The sequence below is a fragment of the Podarcis melisellensis genome (genome assembly GCF_964234715.1).
Source record: "Podarcis melisellensis genome assembly, chromosome: 1".
Lineage (NCBI taxonomy): Eukaryota > Metazoa > Chordata > Lepidosauria > Squamata > Lacertidae > Podarcis > Podarcis melisellensis.
Window position 1 is genome coordinate 33,569,254 of NC_138528.1, and position 22,761 is coordinate 33,592,014.

Genomic DNA, 22,761 nt, shown 5'->3' on the forward strand with positions numbered 1-22,761 from the left:
AACAGTTTTACTGTACTCAGCTATTTACAGTCACTGCAGTGCTACTTAGTTCCATAATTAAGTGAAAATATACTTACGCACTGAGTGCCCCACCTCCCTTTGCATGGCCATCCAGTTTTGTTACAATCACAGAAGCAACATCAACTTTATCTTTGAAAGCCTTGGCTTGAGCTTCACAGGCTTGACCAATAGAGGCATCCATCACATAAACAATATTGTCTGGTTGCTGTAAGTATTTACATAAGTAACAGCAAATAATTAATTTCTCTCTTTCCAACTGCTTTTATATCAGCAAGTATAAAGAAAACAGGAAAGCAGGAAAGTGTTTTACCATTTTTGCATGTTATCAAAGGAGAAGACAAATCATTTGCAGTACTAAAGGTAAAGGTAAAGGTACCCCTGCCCGTACGGGCCAGTCTTGACAGACTCTGGGGTTGTGCGCCCATCTCACTCAAGAGGCCAGGGGCCAGCGCTGTCCGGAGACACTTCCGGGTCACGTGGCCAGCGTGACAAAGCTGCATCTGGCGAGCCAGAGCCGCACACGGAAACGCCGTTTACCTTCCCGCTGGTAAGCGGTCCCTATTTATCTACTTGCACCCGGAGGTGCTTTCGAACTGCTAGGTTGGCAGGCGCTGGGACCGAGCAGCGGGAGCGCACCCCGCCGCAGGGATTCGAACCGCCGACCTTTCGATCGGCAAGTCCTAGGCGCTGAGGCTTTAACCCACAGCGCCACCTGCGTCCCATTTTTGCAGTACTACACAATGCTAATAATTACTTATAACCAATAATTATTCTGATCTTCATTTTAATATGGAGGCCCAGTTTAACATTTCCTAAAATTTTGAACTTTTAAAAGTTGGAAAGTTTACAGTGCCCTCAAAAGCTAGTTCAGCATGACTAATAGGATTATTTTGCCATTAAAATCATGCATCTGCAACATATACCAGACTTATTGGTAATAGTCTGCATAAATATAGCCCAGCATCAGTCTATTTAGCTCTGTATTAGATCTGGATCATCAAAGAGAGACCAAGTTGAGGGACTCCATTTTATGACTCCTTCAATTATTATTATTACTATTATTTATTAAATTTGAATACTGTCCTATATCCGGCCTCAGGGCGGTTCACAGGATAAAATCAAAATATAAAAACACAAAATATTTAATCAAAATAAAAACAAAAACAACCCAATAACCACCCCCCAACACATTTTAAAAGGGTATAGGATACCAATCAACCAAAGGCCTGGTTAAAGAGAAACATTTTTGCCTGGCACCTAGGTGAAAGTCAAAGCCTGTCCATGTAATATTAAACAGGCTGATTTGTAACACGTATCTGCTTACAGGAGGAGCTCAAAGAAATCAGAACACCTGATATAAGTGTGAAGTACAAAAGCATATCAAGGCAGAAGGTAGATGGTGCACCTAATAATTTGATGAATAAATGGTATTTGTGAATTTATTCATATGTATGTGAAAAACAGGCTACTAGTTAATTTATTAAATGCAAATGATGACATTATAAATACTAAAAATTCTGGATCTTGAAGCCCTGTAAAACAGAATGGATTGGTCCTGGAATTGTGAAAAGTTAAGGATGAACTGTTTAACCGACTTCACTACAAAATTCTTTTCAGATCGTGTTTTCACCAATAAAATAAGCCTAGCTGTTCTATGTGAGATTTAGCACAATCCTGTTATCATGAAATGAAGATGTTCCGGTGCTTAAAAGACAGAGCCATGCTCACTCCTAAAGCGTTCAGATGAGACACTGCTTTTTTTTTATTAAAAAAATCTGCTTTTCAAGAACTGCTGAAAACCGGTTTTGGTTTTGCCCGTAACCAGCTTCTTCTGAAAAGATGGGCAACACCTCCAGCCCACAGGTACCCCGAGACTGGATAGCATTCCCTGCAAGTGATGCTGCTATAAAAGTGTAGGCCATCTGAACGACCGTATTTAAGCAACTCCACAAACCCCCTCTTGGGCTCCACTTTCCAAGGCTCGGCCGATACTGAAACGGGTCCTAACCACACCCAGCATCACCACCACCAGGAAACACAGGACTACAAAAAAGAAGGGCGACTGGCACGGAGATGGGGAGGAATTGGCAGCAGCATACAAATAATTTGGGAGGGAAAGCACAGCGCCCACAGGCCGGGTTGTGGCTGCAAATAAAGCACGCGCGAGTTGCACCTCGAGGGAAATGGTAGGTGGTTTCCAAGGAGCGATGGGGGAGTCGCCTTTAAAGGCTTTGCACCCCGGCAGCGACCTCCATATCAGACAAGATATATAAGACATATATAAGACGGCTCCCCTTAGCAGACCCTGTTTGTGAGGAGGGCAAAGGTTGCAGCATGGAAGGGCGCAGCACCCCCCCCCCCTTTGCGCCAGGCAAAGGAGGGCAGGGCTGCCCCTTCTTCTCCCCTCAGACAGGGCGGAGACCCAGGTATGGCGAGAGCCGGGCTGAAGGTGTCATGGAGGAGGCTGGGTCAGGTGAGCGGCTTCCCCCGCCGCCGCCGCCGAAGAGGCTCCCTAGACGGAGTGGCGGGGAAAGAGACTCACCTGCTCTTGCTCCATGGCGAAGGCGGTGACAGCGACGGCGGCGGGGGCGCAATACAGAGTGATGGCGGACAGCCCCTGCTCCATACTCCCACCGCCCTCAGCCCAGCCGGAGGGAGACTGGCAGCAGCGGGGCTCGCGCCAGGCCGAACCCTCCTGCTCCTCCTCCCGGGCGGAGGCCCTGGGAAGTGAGCTCATAGAAAGGCCGGCCCCGCCGGCCCCGCCCGGGCTCGCCGGTTGCTTAGGAGACCAGGAAGAGCCCGCTCGCGGGGGGCCTCTAGCGGCAGAGGGGGCAAGGGCGGCGGCCTAGCTAGCTTCTCTCTGCCACTGCCAGCGGGCAGGTGTGTCCCCCCCCCTCCACGGTTCTTCGGTTAGGGGCGAGTTAGGGCTAAAGGACGAGGTAGCCTAGGTGCCATCTGTTGTCGGGCGTCCATAGTTTGTGGAGCGACAGGAAACAAACAAACAAAATCTTTATCCATCTCCAGTATGGATTCCACTTGCTGGACTCCAACTCCCATTATCCATTGCTGTTGACTCCTGGCTGGAGCCGAGGGGAGTTGGAGTTCAGCAGCTTCTGGAGGGCCACAGCTTCACCCACCCTGCTTATCTATACCAGTGATGGTCCTAAAATATACACTTCTGACATTGGTTGCCATACTTCCTGATTTTCCCAGACATTTAAGTGCTTTCCACCCAGGCATATGATACCTTGCAACTCTACAATTCTATGATTTTTTTAAAAAAAGTTTTTATTTATACTTTTCAAATATTTATACATTCATTAATTTTACAATCATTTTAACATTTCAAAGTTTGACTTCCTTACCCCTCTTTATGCAGTTCCTTAAAATTATTTTTTAATACCGCCTGCATACCCAAATTCATTTAATTTGCTCATTTAATTATCTATTTTAAATATATACTCTTATGAAACTACAGGTTATTACAATAATCCTGCCAATGTTTTTATCTGTTTGCAATTTATCTGTAAGTATTCAATAAACAATTTCAATTCTTTTATTAAAAAAAAAGCTTGTTATCTTGATTTCTTGTTCTTCCGGTAAGTTTCGCCATTTCTGCATATTCCGTAAGTTTTTGTATCCATTCCTACTTTGCTGAGACTTCTGCTTCTTTCCATTTTGGGACAAGTAGCATTTTTGCTGCCTTGGTCACATACATAAACAAATTCCTAAACAATTTAGGTAGGTCCCTACAATTCTTTGGGGAATTATAGGGAATTACAATTCTATGATTTTTGGACAGTCGCATGCATTCCAAAGAATTGGTAGTTCGGGGAAGCAAGGTGAGGTATCTCAAAGGGAAATGCTGGGGAGGTTTGGAGAGCCAAGTGTTGCACGATGGCTGGAGCGCTGGGACTATGACCTTGGGAGACCAGGCTTCGAGTCCTCAGCTATGACACTCACTAAGTGAGCTTGGGCCAGATGCTGTCTCTCAGTCTAACCTACCTCAGAAATTAAAAAATTGTCCAGTAGCACCTTAGAGACCAACTGGGTATAAGCTTTCGTGTGCATGCACACTTCTCCAGATACCTAAAGTATCTGAAGAAGTGTGCATGTACACGAAAGCTTATACAGTGGTACCTTGGGTTAAGTACTTAATTCGTTCCGGAGGTCCGTTCTTAACCTGAAACTGTTCTTAATCTGAAGCACCACTTTAGTTAATGGGGCCTCCCGCTGCTGCCACGCCGGCGGGGTGCAATTTCTGTTCTCATCCTGCAGCAAAGTTCTTAACCCGAGGTACTATTTCTGGGTTAGCAGAGTCTGTAACCTGAAGCGTATGTAACCTGAAGCGTATAGGTACCACTGTACCCAGAACTTAGTTGGTCTCTAAGGTGCTACTGGACAATGTTTTAATTTTTTTATTTCGACTGTCAGACCAACATGGCTACCTACCTGAATCTACCTCAGAGAGTCGATGTGAGGAGAAAATGGGGAAGAGAGAACCAGGCTGAACTCCTTAGAGGAAAAGGTGGCATATAAAGTTAATGATAAATATAAAATGTTATGCACTAAATAGCTCAGAGTTCTCAGGGAGCAGGGAAGGAATTACATAGTAGTAAAAAATCAATATAAATTATTTGTGTAATATATGCCTCATCATCCTTCAGACATCTCTTTCAATGTAGAAAAAGTGGGGGGGGGGCTGTGGGCAGAAGCAAAGAATAGCAGAATAGATTCTGATGGGGCGTGCATCATTAAAAGGACAGAATAAGGGTGGGGTGGGGCAGAATGGGGTGTTTGCAAGCTTTTCCCAATGGGATTAAATTATAAGCGATTTCACCGATGAGTGTGGTGTCTCCGATCATAACCCCCACGTAAACAGCGTGGTGGTGCCTGGATTATAAAGTAGCTTTCTGAGAAAATAGGCTATTTCATTAGGTACAGGAAATGGCAGTTTTAATGCAACAGTTGCTAAACAGCATTGAGACAGAAAAAGCAGCCTTCTACTGACTCAGACCATTGAACAATTTGCTGCTGCCAGCCCCTCTGCAGAGCCCTTTCGCGGGCCGCTCATCATCCCCCTGCTGCCAGGTCCTGCCGCTCACAAGACTCAGGTATGCAGCCACTGGGGCTTGTCCAGTGCTGTGGAGAAGGGAGGAGAGAGTCGGGGGGGGGGGGATGGCTTACCTGAGTAGAATGTGTCCTTTTATTTTAAAATGCATCTCTGGGTTATTTGTGGGGCCTGATAAAAATTGTTCTTCATTTTAAATATTGTATTGTTTTTCCTGTTTTTTTGTGTGCAATACAAATACTATATGTGCAGTGTGCACAGGAATTCATTATTACTTTTTTCAAAATATAGTCTAGTCCCCAAGGTGTGAGGGACAGTGAACCAGCCCCCTGCTGAAAAAGTTTGAGGACCCCTGGTCTAAAAGCACAGAATCTCTCCATTGAGAAATCTTTGTCCAAAGTAAATATTTCAATCAAGAAAAGCCATCCAAGAACACTTCAGTGCACTCTGATGTTAACACTGGCAATACTTCCCTTACAAGAAGCTTATTTCTGAAGCCCAGTGCAAAGTCACAAAGAAACCCCAACTCTTAAATTTACAACCACTTTATTTTACAGTATATTTGTGACATATTGGTATTAACCAAAGTTCTGAATTGTTTACAAATATAACGGCTGCCATGAGGCAATTAAAAAGTTCCTCTAAATATTAAATTTGTACATGATTTGATTTTTAACTTAATTCTCCATGTAACATCAAAATTAAAACAGAAAAGAACCAATTTAAGCAAAAATATAACCACTTTCTAGAAATAAATCTAGAAACTCTCAGATTGAAGTTTCAAAAGCATCACTTGTTGCATTAACATTCTCCTTCACTGTAAAAAAAGGAGATCTCATTCTTTTAGTGATGTTCCAGCAAATGGTTAATCAAGTCAGTTTATTAAGGCTTTTTACATGTTATTGAATCCCATCATGCCTTTCATATTTCCAGCAGCACCTTGTTGAAACTGCCGCATCATTGACTGCAGTCCTGCCATGCCACCTGGAATAAAAGAGGAATAGTAAATATGGACACTTCAACATTACAGTTTGGAAGAAGCCTAGTAAGATGGAACATTTATATAAGAACCGGTCAACTGGAATCCAAAGAGTTGCACAATTAGTTCAGTGTGTGTAATGTAACTTTTGGCTAGCATTTAACCAACAGAAGCCCTTTGTGTCATATTGCAAACAGGCGACTTTTCATAGCATGCTGTGATATGTATTGCTCTTCAAAGACAAAAAAGAATGAAGATTCCACAGGGAATACAGCATGGAAGGGATAGCTTAGAACAGAACAAAGTGTATTAAGCATAGGTGTGTGCTAATGCTGGTAGCACAAGCTCTCATTTAACAGTTGCTAAAGTACTTGAGCTGTATTAAAAAATTATGGAAGGTTATAGCTGTCTACTTCTGCTCCAATTTGTTTTAAGAGGAAAAATTCAGTTTCAAACTGTTTGAACCCCACAATATGTCATTAGCACTGATATCTGGCACCAATATGCTACTGATAGATATTTTCCATCATTCCTTCTGCAGAGAAACTGAAATTTGGCAATAACAATCGAACTGTCCTTTAGATTTTGAAACATAACCACATAACCATAGGCCTGAAAGTACTTTAGAATTCTTATCAAGACAGTTGCATTCCAAGGCAAGGCAAATATGAGAATTAAAATAGAGTTGTTAAATTACATGGTGTACCTATTTTGTTAGCTTCCTACAGTAAGCGGGGGGGGGGGGGGATAAAAATTACCCATATGATGAAGAACTCTGGGATCCATCATCTTTGCCATCTGTTGGTTCAATTTTGCCATCTGGGATGGATTTACGTTCTTTGACATATCACCTCCTTAAAGGGGTGGAAAAACAGGAGGAGGGGAGAGGGAAACGACAAACCCATCAGAAACATTACATGGTGTTTATTCTCTTAGTGTGCTGGCAGTTCTGTATTTTAGAGAAGTGCACAAGAAAAGTCAGTAATCTCACTACTGCTAGAAATCATGCTTATTCACTCTAGAGAACTGGCTTGACTGTCTGGCATTGTACAGCACTGTTAAATTTATTTGATTGTCTATAGATTGCTCCTTTCCCCCACAGTTTGGAACACTTTTAAGCAAAGAACATTGAGCCTCCACAGCATGGAAAAATATGACATTTGAATCCAAGACCATATCAGTGAACTGCCCTGTGATCTTCGGCTGCAGGTTGGTATACAAATTTGTTAAACAAAACAATGAATCATAGTCTCATTAGAAAAGTCTGCTTTCTTTTCAGAGATACAATCAAGACCTATTATCTCTACCACAAGTTTCAGCTTCATCTCTTAAACAGGGTCAAACACAATTCTCTGGAGTGATTCCAAGGGAAGTAGAAAAATACTGTTTGTGACTTTTACAGGACATGTCTATGAAAATGATGTTTTAAATCCAAATTTACATACAGCTTCGCTACATGGTGATGCTCATGTAATCTATTTTTAACATGGGAATTCATAATAACAAAACATTATTTGTTTTTACAACTGGTCCAGAATTGGGGCTTCTAAAGTTATGCAACTGATTAAATTGGAGAACATGAAAGCCATGTAACTGTAATTATTCTCACCTTTGAAAAGTCCTTTTATGCCTCCCATCTTTTTCACCATTTGTGCAAATTTTGTGTACTGTGTCAGGAGTTCTTGAACATCTCTAGTTGAAACACCAGAACCTCTTGCTACTCTTTGGATTCTTCCTGGTTGTTTACTGAAAACTTTGGCCCCATCTGTACTATCAAGTTCTACATTAGAGAAGCCATGGGAAAATAAACAATTTATTGTACACTGTTAAAATGCTGATGAGTCAATTACAGGTTTTTAGAAGGGCAACCACTCAAAATTCTATACTAATAGTTTGGTATTTTAGTTTTATAAACAGTAAAGATTAGGTATAATTAATTTAGGCTTTTATTCAGACAATGTAGTAAGTACACTTCAACACATCGGTCACTCAGTTGCTCAACTGTGGGAAACTTTACCTTGATCATTCATACTGTCCATTATTGTCATCAGTTTCTTTAGCCTTGCCATTGATTCCTGTTCGTTGCCTTTACTCATAAAATCTGTTCCGAAACCTGGGATCATACCCTACAACAGTTATAAGTAAATATTAAATGCCATTTTCAAATATATGTAGCATTTGAGTTCAGACTGAATTTTAATGTTTTAGCGCAGAATTTTCTGAACTCAGGAGAAAAAAGAATCTTATCAGAATGCAAAAGAGAACAAGTTTCAGCCATAGTTACCAAGATTTGACTGAAGGGTCCCATTTTCATGATGTTTTGGAACTGTTCATACATATCTCTTAAAGTAAATTGACCTGAAGTGCAAAAGAAGTGGGAGTCAACGATAGTTACATTTTTAAAAATTATGTTGCTACACTCAATCATTCCAAAATACACTTATGAATAGGTGTTTTGAGCTGTTACACAGGGTATTAGTAATACTTTTGGCACAGCTTACCATGTTTTAATTTCTCTATGAGTGCCTCATTGTCATCCAATTTCAATTCATTTACTTTATCTATCAGTCCTTCAATATCTCCCATACCTGTAATACAAAAAGGCATCTTCAGGAGCTAAAATAAGAACCATATGAGATTTTTAAATAATCTGAACACACTGAAGAATATATTTTTAAAGAGGTTTTTTGGGGGGGTCCTATCAGCAATTAATACATACCAAGAAGCTTGCTGATGAAGGGTTGTGTTTTAAAAGGTTCAAAGTCATCTATATGTTCTCCAGTACCAATAAAAATGATTGGACTTTTAGTGGCAGCCACTCTGCAATGAAGGACAAAGTCAACTATAAGTCAATTCAACACAGAGCATTCTAGTGTGCAAGATGGATTTTAAATAAAATTTATCATTCTGAATTTGAAAAACGTCATTAAAAATTGTGAGCCAAATCACAGTGGATACAGCATAAACCTACTTAAATTTATTTATGCTTAAAGAATAGGTAAAGTAGCCTCATCACAATACTTAAGTCACTGGATTCTGCTGCTTGAAAAATGGATTCCACATTATTAGAGATAGTTTAGCATAGAGCCAAACATTCACACCCCAATGTAACAAGAGGTGGCAATTGCTCTTAATTTCCCCTTGAGGGAAAATAAGGTTCTTCAAAATAATATTACCAAAGCAAAGGATTAGCATTACTTTCTGAACAGTTTTACTGTACTCAGCTATTTACAGTCACTGCAGTGCTACTTAGTTCCATAATTAAGTGAAAATATACTTACGCACTGAGTGCCCCACCTCCCTTTGCATGGCCATCCAGTTTTGTTACAATCACAGAAGCAACATCAACTTTATCTTTGAAAGCCTTGGCTTGAGCTTCACAGGCTTGACCAATAGAGGCATCCATCACATAAACAATATTGTCTGGTTGCTGTAAGTATTTACATAAGTAACAGCAAATAATTAATTTCTCTCTTTCCAACTGCTTTTATATCAGCAAGTATAAAGAAAACAGGAAAGCAGGAAAGTGTTTTACCATTTTTGCATGTTATCAAAGGAGAAGACAAATCATTTGCAGTACTAAAGGTAAAGGTAAAGGTACCCCTGCCCGTACGGGCCAGTCTTGACAGACTCTGGGGTTGTGCGCCCATCTCACTCAAGAGGCCAGGGGCCAGCGCTGTCCGGAGACACTTCCGGGTCACGTGGCCAGCGTGACAAAGCTGCATCTGGCGAGCCAGAGCCGCACACGGAAACGCCGTTTACCTTCCCGCTGGTAAGCGGTCCCTATTTATCTACTTGCACCCGGAGGTGCTTTCGAACTGCTAGGTTGGCAGGCGCTGGGACCGAGCAGCGGGAGCGCACCCCGCCGCAGGGATTCGAACCGCCGACCTTTCGATCGGCAAGTCCTAGGCGCTGAGGCTTTAACCCACAGCGCCACCTGCGTCCCATTTTTGCAGTACTACACAATGCTAATAATTACTTATAACCAATAATTATTCTGATCTTCATTTTAATATGGAGGCCCAGTTTAACATTTCCTAAAATTTTGAACTTTTAAAAGTTGGAAAGTTTACAGTGCCCTCAAAAGCTAGTTCAGCATGACTAATAGGATTATTTTGCCATTAAAATCATGCATCTGCAACATATACCAGACTTATTGGTAATAGTCTGCATAAATATAGCCCAGCATCAGTCTATTTAGCTCTGTATTAGATCTGGATCATCAAAGAGAGACCAAGTTGAGGGACTCCATTTTATGACTCCTTCAATTATTATTATTACTATTATTTATTAAATTTGAATACTGTCCTATATCCGGCCTCAGGGCGGTTCACAGGATAAAATCAAAATATAAAAACACAAAATATTTAATCAAAATAAAAACAAAAACAACCCAATAACCACCCCCCAACACATTTTAAAAGGGTATAGGATACCAATCAACCAAAGGCCTGGTTAAAGAGAAACATTTTTGCCTGGCACCTAAAGGTATATAATGAAGGTGCCAGGCGAACCTCCCTGGGGAGAGCATTCTACAGATGGCGAACCACTGCAGAAAAGGCCCATTCTCGTATCACCACCCTCTGTACCTCTCGTGGAGAAGGCACATGAAGAAGGGCCTCAGAAACTGATGTCAAGGTCCAGGTAGGTTCATATGGAAAGAGGCAGTCCTTGAAATATTGTGGTCCTGGCCACTTAAAAGCTTTATAGCTCAAAACCAGCACTTTGAGTTGGGCCCTTCAAAACAGTCCCTGGCCCAAAAAGCAAAAATTGTTCATGATGATTTGCCCTATGTTATGAACAGACCCAAAATTTGCAATCCTGTGTACACTTACTAAGGAGTAAGCTCCACTGAATCTAGGGATTCATTTTGATAAGGCAGTACGTACTTCAGGATTTCAGCATGACTAATTTCAGCACGGTTGTCAAAACTAAAGCTATTGTGTACAATACTTACTATGGCATTGGCAACTTGTAACATTTCTTCAAAGAGTGAGTCTTCCTGCTTGTGACGACCACTTGTGTCGACAATTATTATTTCAAAGTTTTCATTCTTAAATTTTTCAACACCTTCTGATGCAATGATCACAGGATCCATTTCTGTGTAACTGTTCCAACAGGAACACACATGCTTCAGTTACATGGACAATGTTACCAAGCAGATTTAAACGAGATGGTTCTCTGACAGGAAACACCCCTATCACTGCGTACAATTAAGGGGAGGGGGAAGAGTTCCTCCTTCCTATAGTCAGCAGGTGTCCCAGCAGCCACAGTGCAAGTATGTAGTTGTCAAGCAGACAGCATAAACTGTTGCTATCAGCAGCCTGCTTGCATGGTGCTGACACAGCCCAACACTTAGTAAGGAAGGGCTTCCTTGGCCCTTCACTGCCTCACTGAAGCAGCTCACTGCTTCCACACGTGAACTGCTTCACCAACCACTGCTATTCTAGACTATTTCCTATGACACTAAGAGTCTGCAAATTTTCTGTGCACAATCAAATGTTTTCAAACTCATTTCCAAAGCAAGTTATTGACTGGTTTACAATCCCCGCCCCAACACACAAATGCACACACACTTTAAATTTCAGCCTGTAACAGTAGAGGAAAAGGAACGAGCACACTGGGTGCACTATGAGTGCCAGTGCAATGAACGGAGGCTTGGAAACAAAGTTAGGCTAAGGTCCTGTTACTGAAACCCCAACTGACTTCCTTCTGGATGTAAGACATTGATTCCAAGTTACTAAGCTTCTCTCACAGCCATGAGAAGTACTTTAAAAATCAGAAAGAGTGAAATAGTTAAATTCTAGCTTTACATATATATAAAAAAATGCCCTCCAGATGTTGTGGCCATCAGCCTCAGCCAACATAGCCAAGGGTCAGGGGTGATGGGAGTTTGAAACAACTTCATCTTAGGGGCAGCACATTGACTAATATTGTTCTTCAAATATCATTTCAGAATCTGATAACATAATTTTTGCAACAGATCTTAGTTAAAGATACATACCTGCCGTAGAATGGAATTCTTGCTTTTGTTGCGTTCTGTTTTAACTGGTCAAAAGCACCTGTAGAATTCAGACAGTATTTGTTAGCCATGTAGAATATGCACATCTAGTGAAAATGAAATCGCTGGGGGGGAAGTATTTTACCTGCTCTGTAAGTATCTGCACATATCAAGCATGTCTTCCAGCCTTTCCTCTGGTAGTAGTATGCCAACTGTTAATAAAAAATCCAAAGATGTAATGAAAATGTCAAGTTTAGTATTAAGAACTCTCAAGAACATTACATCATGTTTTCATTATTTTTCAGTGCCCAATGGGAAGACCAAAATGGGCCTTGTGGCACAAGAGCAATTAACGCTAATCAATATGGTGCATGAGAACAGTAAGGTTCTTTCATTTCAGACTCGCTTACATTTGTAAGCTCTTAGGGCAGAACCCTGAGCTGCAGAAGATATGGGTTCTGCTGCCTTTATATGACATTTACAGTGAAGTTTTACTGTCATGCAGTGACAGGTGGCTTGCACTATATGCCACTATTTTCAAGTCTTGTCAAGGTATGGCTATGTACAAGATGTAGACTCTATAAAAGGACAACAAAACAGTGACCTTCATTTTATGATCTCCTGCAATGATAGGATTAGAGCCATCCTTGACCAGAGAGGAACACACTAACTAGATACTACTCCAGTGCTAAGAGACCTTCTTAAATGGTAATAGTCATGCTAGTGGCTGCAAAGAGATGTTGGAAACTGATGAATGTCATGTCTTCCCCTCTTCAAGAAGCTTCCACTGGATCAGCATTCCTTTTGGAAATGAAAGAAGCCTTTCTGTTCATGGACCAGAAGGTCTAGATTCAATCAAAAGTAGTTAAGCTCAAAGTCCCAGAGATCTATCTGTGGCAAATTCTTTGTACAAGAAAGATTTTGCCTCGTAACACCTGAATGCACCCCTAAAATTTAGTTCAGTTTTGTTTATAGTCACAAATGTCTATCTGAAAGCAAATAGTCTATATTAAATATTATGAAGAATGCAAGTTACCTTTGAACATGATGTGGTTTTGCCACTTCCTTGCAGCCCTACAAACATTATGATATTCTGTTTTCCTTTTGTTGGTGTCCAGGCTTTTACTCCAGGATCTACAAGCTATAAAGCAAAAAGTATACATGTGTGCTACGAAGCAAAGCTTCAGAATCACAGTAACACATAAGATTTTCAGAGTGCAGTTTTGTTTGAAGATTTAATATATTTTTCCAGCATCATGGATGCTTTCTTGGAAATCAAAGTAAAACAATGGTATCCTACATCAGTAAATGGTAACATTGCCCAGTTCTGTGCCACTCAAAACCCCTCCAATTACCTAGCAGTGATACAAACCACTGCCAGTGAACAAGTTTAACAAGACCATCCTTACAGTCATTAAGACAGGGGTGGGTAAACTCTGGTCCAGCACAGGTCCCAATTTCTCCCACAAGGTCACATTCCCCACCTCACCCCTCCTTCTCCCCATATATGACATCACATGCAGAGATGGTGGAGACACAACAGGATCAGCTGTAAGACTAACACACCACCAATCCCTGGAGAAAACGGGCTTGAAGTCTTTGAAGCAGTGTTTCTTTGCAAGCATGGTGCACTAATGTCCCTACAATCATCACCCCACTGTGCAGACAGGTGAACAGCACACAAGACAGGTGAACAGCTTTTGCAGTACTCTCAATTGGGGCATTCTAGCTATACAATTGGTATAAAATCCAATTATTCATTTTAACTACACCGTTGCTCCTTTTAGACATCACACTAAATCACAGTTCAAGCTAATCATAGTCTGGAAGTCAACCAATCATAATTTCAACTCCCAAATGTGAAGGCAAGCCACTGATTAGAACCGTTTGTCTTTCCTCCGCACCTGCTAAGCACTGTTGCTTCGGTGCACAATGGACTCCAGAAGCAGAGCAATTGCTGTAACTACAGTTTTGTCAATATAACCACCACACTAAAACGGAGGTAGCACAAACTTTGGTTTGGTATTAATTTGAGCCACTGTCAACTGTATAAAGGGTAGATCTCGCCAATGCTGGCTAACAAGCTACTCCACTCAACAGATTATTGCAACACATGTAACACAATGCTTAAGATTATAGCTTCTTAGGTAGAAAGAAATATGTAAAATGAGTAAGAATAAAATCTGCATTGTAGTATAAAGACATCCTATAACCATTGTTGTTTCATGTCTGTCAGATGCGGGTGGTGGTTGCTCGTGAGTAACCAGGCAGGACTCCGACCTGTCTTTTACAGGTTTCATTGGTGCAAACTATTTACAGTGCAGAACCAACAAGTTCATGTCCGTCTTAGTCACTTGCAGAATCCGGGAGTGGCCTCTTCCGGCTTCTCCCCCAACATAAAAACTTACGACACCCCAAATCTCCGTCTCCCCTCCTTGTGTTTTACCCCTCTGCGCAGGCTGGGCGATGGAAGTGGCGTGTCTGCCTCCTGGCCAGCAGGGTTAGGTGAGGCGCTTGGGCTCTCAGCAGCATCTTCGAGCCCTCTCCTCGCTTGGCTACCCCCTTCCCTCTCTGCTCCACTGGAGGTGTGGCTTTCCCCACTGCTGGATGAGAAGCTGCTCCTCAGAAGCATTGGAGGCCTTCTGTATTCCCCTGCCCCCCTCCCCTGTTCCGATGGCAATCCCCTGACAATGTCTTAGCAAGACTGCACATACCTACAATTAGAGTGGCAATGGTCACTCAATATTCATATAGAAATGTGGCAACAATGTTCATATGAGAATGTGAGGTAGAAACAAGGAATGTTTGATCAGAAAAAGAAGGAAGCCTAGAGCGCTAGGCTGTATTAAAGCAAGCAACATATGGATTAGAAAAACCAACTGTACTACTATTTAATATATTTTACCTTAACAAGTTCTTTAAAGACAGCATGTTGAATCATTTTCCTTTTATTTAGGCCAGAAGCCATTTCTTCAAGATCAATAGCAGATCTATAGTTCAAACAGAAAATAAGCAATATAAGATCAAAAGCAATACAACAGAAATGTTATGTTAAAATCAATGGGAATTGCATCCAAGAGCATGTTTAGGAGCATGGAGTTATCAAACTTACTCAAAGACCCCCTCTCCCTACAATTTTCAGTAACAGCTACTCATCATGTGCCACTCTGCAGGAGGCATGAAGAATGGCAACATAAGAACAGGCCTTCTCAGTGGTGGCTTTTACAGGGAGGCATGCCTGGTGTCATGTTTATCTATTTTTAGGCATAGGCAAAGACTTTCCTCTTTACTCATTTTCAGGCCTTTTTGACCCTTTTTTGTGGGGTGGGATCTGTAAGACCTACGCTTTATCCATATAACTGTTTTTAGATTATTATTATTTGCGTTTGTTTGAACTGGTTTGAATGCATGTCGCTTTGTGAATAACAAATATAATAAATAATAGAACAACAGTAATGTTAATCAAGTAAAGATTGACAGAATCAATTTACTATGCTTTTGTACAAAAACATTTGTGTATCTTTATTCAGAATAGTGTTTTGCTCATCCACATATAAAACAACGAACACCTTTCATATGTCAGTCATATGTATTCCATGCCCCAAGTAAATTTCATTGCAAGCAGGATTCCAGCTTCCTATTTCAGTTCGTTCTTGGCAGCTTGCCCAGAAGTACATACAGCTACTCATGTCTCCTACCCTTCCCTCCCAGCAATCAATTTGTTACAGAAGTGCTGCATCTTGCATTATTCTGAAGGTCCTGGATGTTACGACTACTTATAACAGAGTTACTACAGGCAGAATTCAGCAGGCAAACTTCTACTTGTGGAGCAACACTTCTCCCTAGCACCACCTCTGCAGCCAAATACTCACATTCTAAATCTGCCCTGAAGGCTCATCACCCCCAATGCTCCCAACTCTCTGGAGCAGATTTTGAGGGTGCACTGCTGGGAGGAGAGGATGGAGAAGTATTGTTGCACAAGAGGAAGTTTGTTCCATTTGCATATGGGCAGAGTTGTATAATACCCCATATTTTTACAATGATTGTACTTCAATTTGTGTGGGGCAGATAAGCTATGTCAAAAGAGCACTTATTGAGACATCAGTTATTCCTCTGAAACTAGAAATTGAACTGATTTAAGTTGGGTATTAATTAAGTAGTATGAAGAAGTCACCCATGGCTCTCTCAAGACACAAGCAAGCAAAGATAATCACTGCAGAAAATTGTACATCTTTATGTTATCTTGGTTGGATCACTTACTTGACATTTTCTCTCAGTTGTTTCACTAACTTAATGTTGACATCAGCTTCCAGTAATGCTGTACATACTTCTTTTAACATAGCATTTAAAACCTTGTAAGGAGAAAACAAAGACAATTCAGAAAATGTTAACGTCCTGAATTTTGTTAATCCAATATTTCAAAGTAAATTACATTTGTAGTAAAAAGTTATCGTTCAACCATTACAACAATACAAATTAAGTCTCAGTTAATTAGTTGCCACAGCTGCCACACAGTATGTTTTAAGCAGCTCTCACGTGTTTCATGATACACTATGTACAAATTTAACCTTATTACTTTAAGCTTGGGCCATTTTCTTCCAAAGCCAAATTTGATTATGAAGAGATAATAATTCTTACCTTCTAGTTAACTATCATCATTACAACACACATGGAAATGCTACGTACCTCTTCATTGATAATTGTAGCATTGCTCAGAGAGCGCAATGCTGAGGTTATTTTCCTCCCAAGATCTGCTAAAACCATTTTGGCAACTTCAAAGACAACTCAAATATGATCTGTAAAAGAAACATTAAAATATCAATGACATATTGTCCCTCGTGAGAACTAAACTTTCAGTATTATGAACATTAAAATATTTTTAGAAGATTTTTTAAAAGGTGTGGTACAAAAGAACAAAGCTAATCAACAAGGTACTGAGATAGAAACATGCTCTGAAAATTGTTCCTACTAATATATTTTGATTTTTTCATAGTCAGAGTTAACATGTTGAATAATTACAGCCATCATATTTTGCATGTTAAATTATGCAAATATTTAATGCTTCAATGTTTATATAAAATTTATAGCTGCAAAGAAAGATAAGTTCTGTTGAGTTTCCTAAGCTCACTTTTGTCAAAAGATAAACCTTCCATAATCACCAGATCAAGAACATTTAGACTGCAAACCTATACACACTTGCAAGTCCCACTGCAAGTCCCACTGAAATCAATTAGGCTGAATTCTGAATATACATGGATGGGACTGTAGCGCACGTTTGAAATGCATTTAACTTTCTCGAACATTTCCTAACTATTTTTTTTCAATGTCAACTAGTATTCTTTAAAAAACAGATTATTCTGCAAGGATCCAAAGGCTGTGATCATATTCAAGTGGGATTTGTATCTTTCCTTTCAACAGCAGGCCCCCACCTGCACTGCATAAAGATCAGACTACTGTGAGAGCTTCCTCTATTTCAAAAGTGGTTTGCAGCATTAGGAAATGCTATTGCAGAAACATACCTAAAGCCTTTGTGGGCACACAGGAATAAATGCAGTTCTTTGGACCCCAACCTGCGTTGTGCCTCAGCTAAAAGACTATATTCATTTCTGAGAACAGGTAAATGTGAGAGGAATCAAATCTTAAGAAAGGAAACAACGAAAGCTATCTAGGTTACTCAGCTTTACTAGATAAATGATGGACTATGGATAGAAGCTGTGAGAAAGGTAATAGCATATTTTCCTATGGGAATGAAGAATGCTTAAACAAGTTCTGGATTATGCATCAAGTATTCAAATCTACTACTGGCAAAGCCCAATGTTACAGCTATATCAATTTTCAAGAGTAAAGGAATCATAAGTTAACACAACCCACAAATTAACCTGAGCAATCAAATTACTCATGCCAAAGAACGTAAGTGCTTGCTGGATCGGGCCAATGCCCCATTTGGTCCAGCATCCTGTTCCCACAGTAGCCAAACAGTTGCTTGTGGAAATTCCATAAACGAGCACTCTCCCTTCCTGCAGTTTCCAGCAACTGGTATTCAAGAAGCATTATTGTTTCCATCAAGGCTAGTAGCAACTGATACCCTTATATTTCATGAATTTCTCTCATTCTCCTTTAAGGCCATCCAAGTTGGTCATCACTTCCTCATGTGAGAGTAAGTTCCATAGATTAACTACGTGCTGCATGAGGCCGTAATTTCTTTTACCTGTCCTGAATCTTCCAATATTCAGCTTCCTTTAATGTCAACAAGTTCTAATATTATCAGAGAGGCAGAAAAACTTTTTTCTATCCATTTTCTCTAGCTGATGCATCATTTTATAAACTATCATGTCACCTCTTGCCTGCTTTTTCTCTAAACCAAAAAGTCTCATGTACCGCAGCCTTTCTTCATAGGGGAGTTGCTCCATCCTCTTGTTTTTGTTTCAAAACGTTTCCAGTTCTACAATATCCATTTTGAAGTGAGGCAAGCAGAACTGTACGCAGTGTTTCAAAATCACACCAAATATTTGTATATGTATAATTATGCCTGGTGTGGAATTTGCCATTTTCACAGCTGCCACACATTAGGTCAACGTCTTCATTCTGTATTACCTTAATTATCTGCATATTTTGTCACAAGTAAGTCTTGCTATATTGAGTTAAGAGTTACTCCCAAGTTATTGTGTATGGAATAGTAGCCAAAGGTAAGCTTCTTTGTTTTGGACTGTCTAATTAAAGGCTAAACATCATGCTTCAAATGGCAGACATTAGCAGAGATAATGGGAAACATTTCATAACCTAAAACAAACTCATCAAATTAGGTTTACTGCAACTGTATCTTACTTTAACTGATTTCTTTTATGTATAAAAGTAGATACAAATCTGATTCAATTTTAGTTGCTTAATTTAAAATATATCACAGCAATGTCGGGGTTTTTTAACCATTTGAATTAAGCAATATTTTGGTGCGGTTTTTAAAGTCTTTTCAATAACATTTATTATGAAAAATCAAAGAAACTAGTCTATGCTAACTGTATAACCAGAAAACATAAAAACTGGCTGGGATTGGTAACCAGCCTTTGTTTACAGAGTTTTGCTAGATAAGCCAAAAACTGTGGCCTTAGCCTGGCTGTGCATTTGTGGTGCTCCAGACCCATTGGCCTCAAAACAGCCAAGGAAGCTCCTGCCATCCTCCTTGGTAGGAAAAAGTATAACAAGCTTCAGCAACCAAGGAGCCAAGCCACACTTTCCTTTTAATCTTGGCACTAGGGAGGGGACAGGGAGCACAAGTTCACCAGAGAGTAGAAATGGACTCCACAAAAATGTTTAAAAACCAGTAAGACTTGCATTTCCTCAATAGTTCAGAACAGTGTTTGTAAGAGTCCCTTATCACCAGTAGCAGAAATTGAAACTGAAAGGTAAAAAATGTGCAACCTTACCTCTAGTGCAGATCATCTTAATTTGTTCAACTCATGAGGGAAACATATGGTTAAACTGGCAAAATATGTCAGTGCAGAAGGAAGCAAAGCTCCCAGTTCATCTCTACTTTTACCTCCAGGTAGCTAGTTCAGCACCTGCCCACTATACCTTCTAGTGAAAAGAACCAGCAACAACCTCCATGGATCACAATAATTCTTTATGACTTAGTTCCCTGCTGACTGACACCTCCTGATACCTGCAAATGTGATATCTAATTGTGGTGTCCCACTTGGACATCCCAATGGATGTCTGCTTGTGAAAATGGGACTTATTCTCCGCCCCACCTGCAGCTTGCCTCAGAGCTCGCTCTCTCTCTCTGTGGAGGGAGGGCTGGATATGGAGGGAGGAAAATTCTGTTGCACCTGCTGGCACCACACTGGAGCTCCCAAAAAGGTACTAAAGATGGGGTTGTTACTTTTAGTAGGTAAGTATTAGCATACTATTGCAAACTAAAGGAGCTTAAGTGTTCCCAGAATAAAGGAGGAGATCTGGAACTATTTACAGTACTATTTTCTTGGACTACAATCTTAAAAACACTTAGTAGAAAGTATGTTCCAACAAACTTAGAGGGGCATAATTATAAGCAACCTCATTTACAACTGCACTACCAGTGGCTAAACTTTATTTTCACTGTAAACAGATTGCTTTTATTATGTCTTGTGAGCTGCCTTGGAGTCACGGATGTGATAGAAAATTGAAGTGTTTTAAATAATCTACACACATACAGGATTTTTTTAGTTGAACTAGCCATTGATTTTACAGGTAACAAAAAAACTGAAACTGTAGCTCAAAAACTTTAAGAGCTGATCAAATACACCAAACAACTCTGGGCCACTTCACATACGTATAACATTTCTCAAGATGGTTTAAACCTATATAAAAGAAAAGCTGCTGCATTTCACAAGTTATATATTTTTAAAAGGTCACTGGGAAGCCACTGCACACACAAATTTCCCAACTGAATACTTTTGGTTAAAAAAATGAGTATTTGTGTTGTACTTTGCACTTTCACGGAGGTTTTTTTTTTTTAATGTGGTCCTTTGAACTATGTCGTTGTTAATCTGAATGGAGGCTCAGAATCTGTTTTGAATGTAATAGCACAGCCCTACATCGCGCGGAATGAGAAATCGAGCATATGGGATTACATACGGAGAAAAGCTTCGAGATTATACAGCAAGGCCGCTGAGGGCTTAAGCAACAACTGTCTCGCCCGATTCAGACTGAGGAATTTTGGCCTCGCCGCAAAAGCAAGTTTCACCTCACCAAGACACCACCCGGCGATCTCCTCCCAAGCCAAGCTGCCCACAGCCCTGAAGTTTGGAGAGATCCAGGGCAACAGCTGGGCAGAACCCAGAAAGGGGCGCCAAGTTTTTATTCGCACCCAAGCGCTGCAGCCACCCGCCCCATCACAAGACTCACCCAGAACAGCGGCTTCCCCCCTCCTTTTGCCTCTAAAGCGGCGGCGGCCTGGCCCGGCCCGGCCCCGCGACGAGAGCCGCGCGACAGGAAGCCCTCACGAAGCCGTTAACTCAGGCCCAGCACCGGTAACGAGCACCGTCCCCTCCAGTCTCCCCCAGCATAACCGGGAAGAATGTCACGTCACCACTACACGGAGCTTGCGAAGTTAACAGCCTCTCTCACAAAAAAGGGGGGGAAACACCCCGCGCGCACTTCCGCTTCCGGGGCATTTATAAGACCCCACCCACTGTGAGTCCGAGTATTGAAAAGTATTGAAACCACGCGTGCGCCAGTGAGTGCAGAGGTGGAGTGAGGGTACCGCACGTCCTTAGGGCGCAGGCGAGGTTGGAGAGGTTTCCTTTCGATTCAGGGCTTTAGAGCAATTGTCCAGCAGGGGTTTTAGACTTCTAATCTGTTTTAGGATTTTGTTTTGTTTGTTTTAAAGCAGGGTTGAAAATTTGTCTTAGTTTTACTGTTTTGTCTTTGATAAACCGCTTTGGAGTTTTGTTTTTTACGATGCAGCGGTGATATGCTTTATGAAATAAATAAGCAGAAAGGAAATGGTATGTTGACCTCTTAAGTGTGAGAACGAAAGCGGTTTGCCCCATCAAATGTTGATGTGTGACATCTGGCTTTAATCTTTATGAATGAACTATGAGGATTTTAATTTTATTTGCGAACCACCTATAATATGCTTAAGGGTCGCTTCTTTTTTAAAAAAAATCAAGCGTCTAGCTATCCGAAAAGCGAGTGTAAGCTAACTGCAAAAATTCCCTATAAGGAATTGCTTGTGAATATATTATAAACGTGCTTTTGGAAACTCGGCGCTTCTGTCAGTTCACGGTCTAATCCTGTCCCAACACTTACGAAGCAACATTTCACCTACTTAAGTGATCTGGTTTGGCACGCTAGTAAATAAAGACTAAAAATAAGCATTTACTTAAAGGAAAAGGGGGCGGGGCGGGAAACGATCATGTTGGATAAAAAACAAATGCATTGTGTCCAGTGGGTATTTTTAAAAGGACGTACTTAAACTTCTCCTTCCTGAGTTAGCCATCTATGTATAGTAGGGCATGCCAGATAAATAAACCAGTTCTTTGATATGCTGCTACCAACAATTGTTGGCATCCGTTTCGCTCGGGAACCGATGGAAGAGTGGCCCCCTCTCAAAACGCTGAACCAAAGGACGTTTATAACTTAAGCAAGGTGACCAGATTGGGGGGGGGTGAGAAATGTGGATCCTTTATTGTAAAGCTTTTTTAAACAGAGCATTATTGTTATTTCTATGAAAGGGAGCCTATTTAACGCGGTGTTGGCGTATGCTCATTTTAATTAACTTTGTATTTTCATGCTTTTGCCACGCATGATGGGGGGGATGTTTCTGCTAACTGCACGTGCGAACCAGAAACCGTTGGCCGGGTGGGGGCGGGGACCCACCGCGCGTTCCTCTTGGATACCGTATCAGAAAACCTTCAGAAAGCGGCCCCTTTGCCAACAAGGGGCGTCGGGCGTCACCATTACGCACCGTAAGGGGCGGGGCTCTGTTAAACCGTGTCTGTCATAGCGCCTCGGCGTATCTCTCGGCTAGAGCGATTCCTCATTTTCTCCCAGGGCTGGTGAGCATAGCGACTGCTCCGCGCATGCGTCCAACAAGGATGGGGTTTTTTTTTACATACCTGTAAATAGATTCAGCCGCCGAACGGAGACGTCAGAGCCTTTGCTGACGTATCTCGATTCCGCCAGTCAAGATTGTCAAGGGAGGGCGGTCTT

The 22,761-nt window shown here is 41.1% G+C and overlaps 1 protein-coding gene and 1 long non-coding RNA gene across 4 annotated transcripts; one reads left to right on the plus strand and one right to left on the minus strand.

Moving 5' to 3' along the window:
* Positions 1-5,621: 5,621 nt before the first annotated feature.
* SRP54 (signal recognition particle 54) lies at positions 5,622-22,652 on the minus strand. 3 transcript variants are annotated; one of them, XM_081888946.1, is made up of 17 exons: positions 20,953-21,205; positions 19,402-19,465; positions 16,759-16,868; positions 16,333-16,424; positions 14,978-15,062; positions 13,109-13,213; positions 12,218-12,284; positions 12,076-12,133; positions 11,029-11,179; positions 9,353-9,501; positions 8,791-8,891; positions 8,573-8,659; positions 8,356-8,429; positions 8,089-8,197; positions 7,681-7,851; positions 6,830-6,925; positions 5,622-6,076 (listed from the first exon to the last, which is right to left on the minus strand). In XM_081888946.1, exons 3-17 carry the CDS (start codon positions 16,834-16,836, stop codon positions 5,985-5,987), a joined length of 1,515 nt encoding a protein of 504 aa, XP_081745072.1. In that variant the 5' UTR covers positions 16,837-16,868; positions 19,402-19,465; positions 20,953-21,205; the 3' UTR covers positions 5,622-5,984. The 3 variants fall into 3 exon arrangements, with proteins under 3 accessions (XP_081745072.1, XP_081745071.1, XP_081745070.1); XM_081888945.1 differs by lacking the exons at positions 19,402-19,465; positions 20,953-21,205 and adding an exon at positions 22,517-22,652; XM_081888944.1 differs by lacking the exon at positions 19,402-19,465.
* LOC309357149 lies at positions 6,048-7,322 on the plus strand. Its single transcript, XR_014163042.1, has 2 exons — positions 6,048-6,137; positions 7,174-7,322. It is a non-coding gene; the product is annotated as an uncharacterized lncRNA (long non-coding RNA).
* Positions 22,653-22,761: the final 109 nt, after the last annotated feature.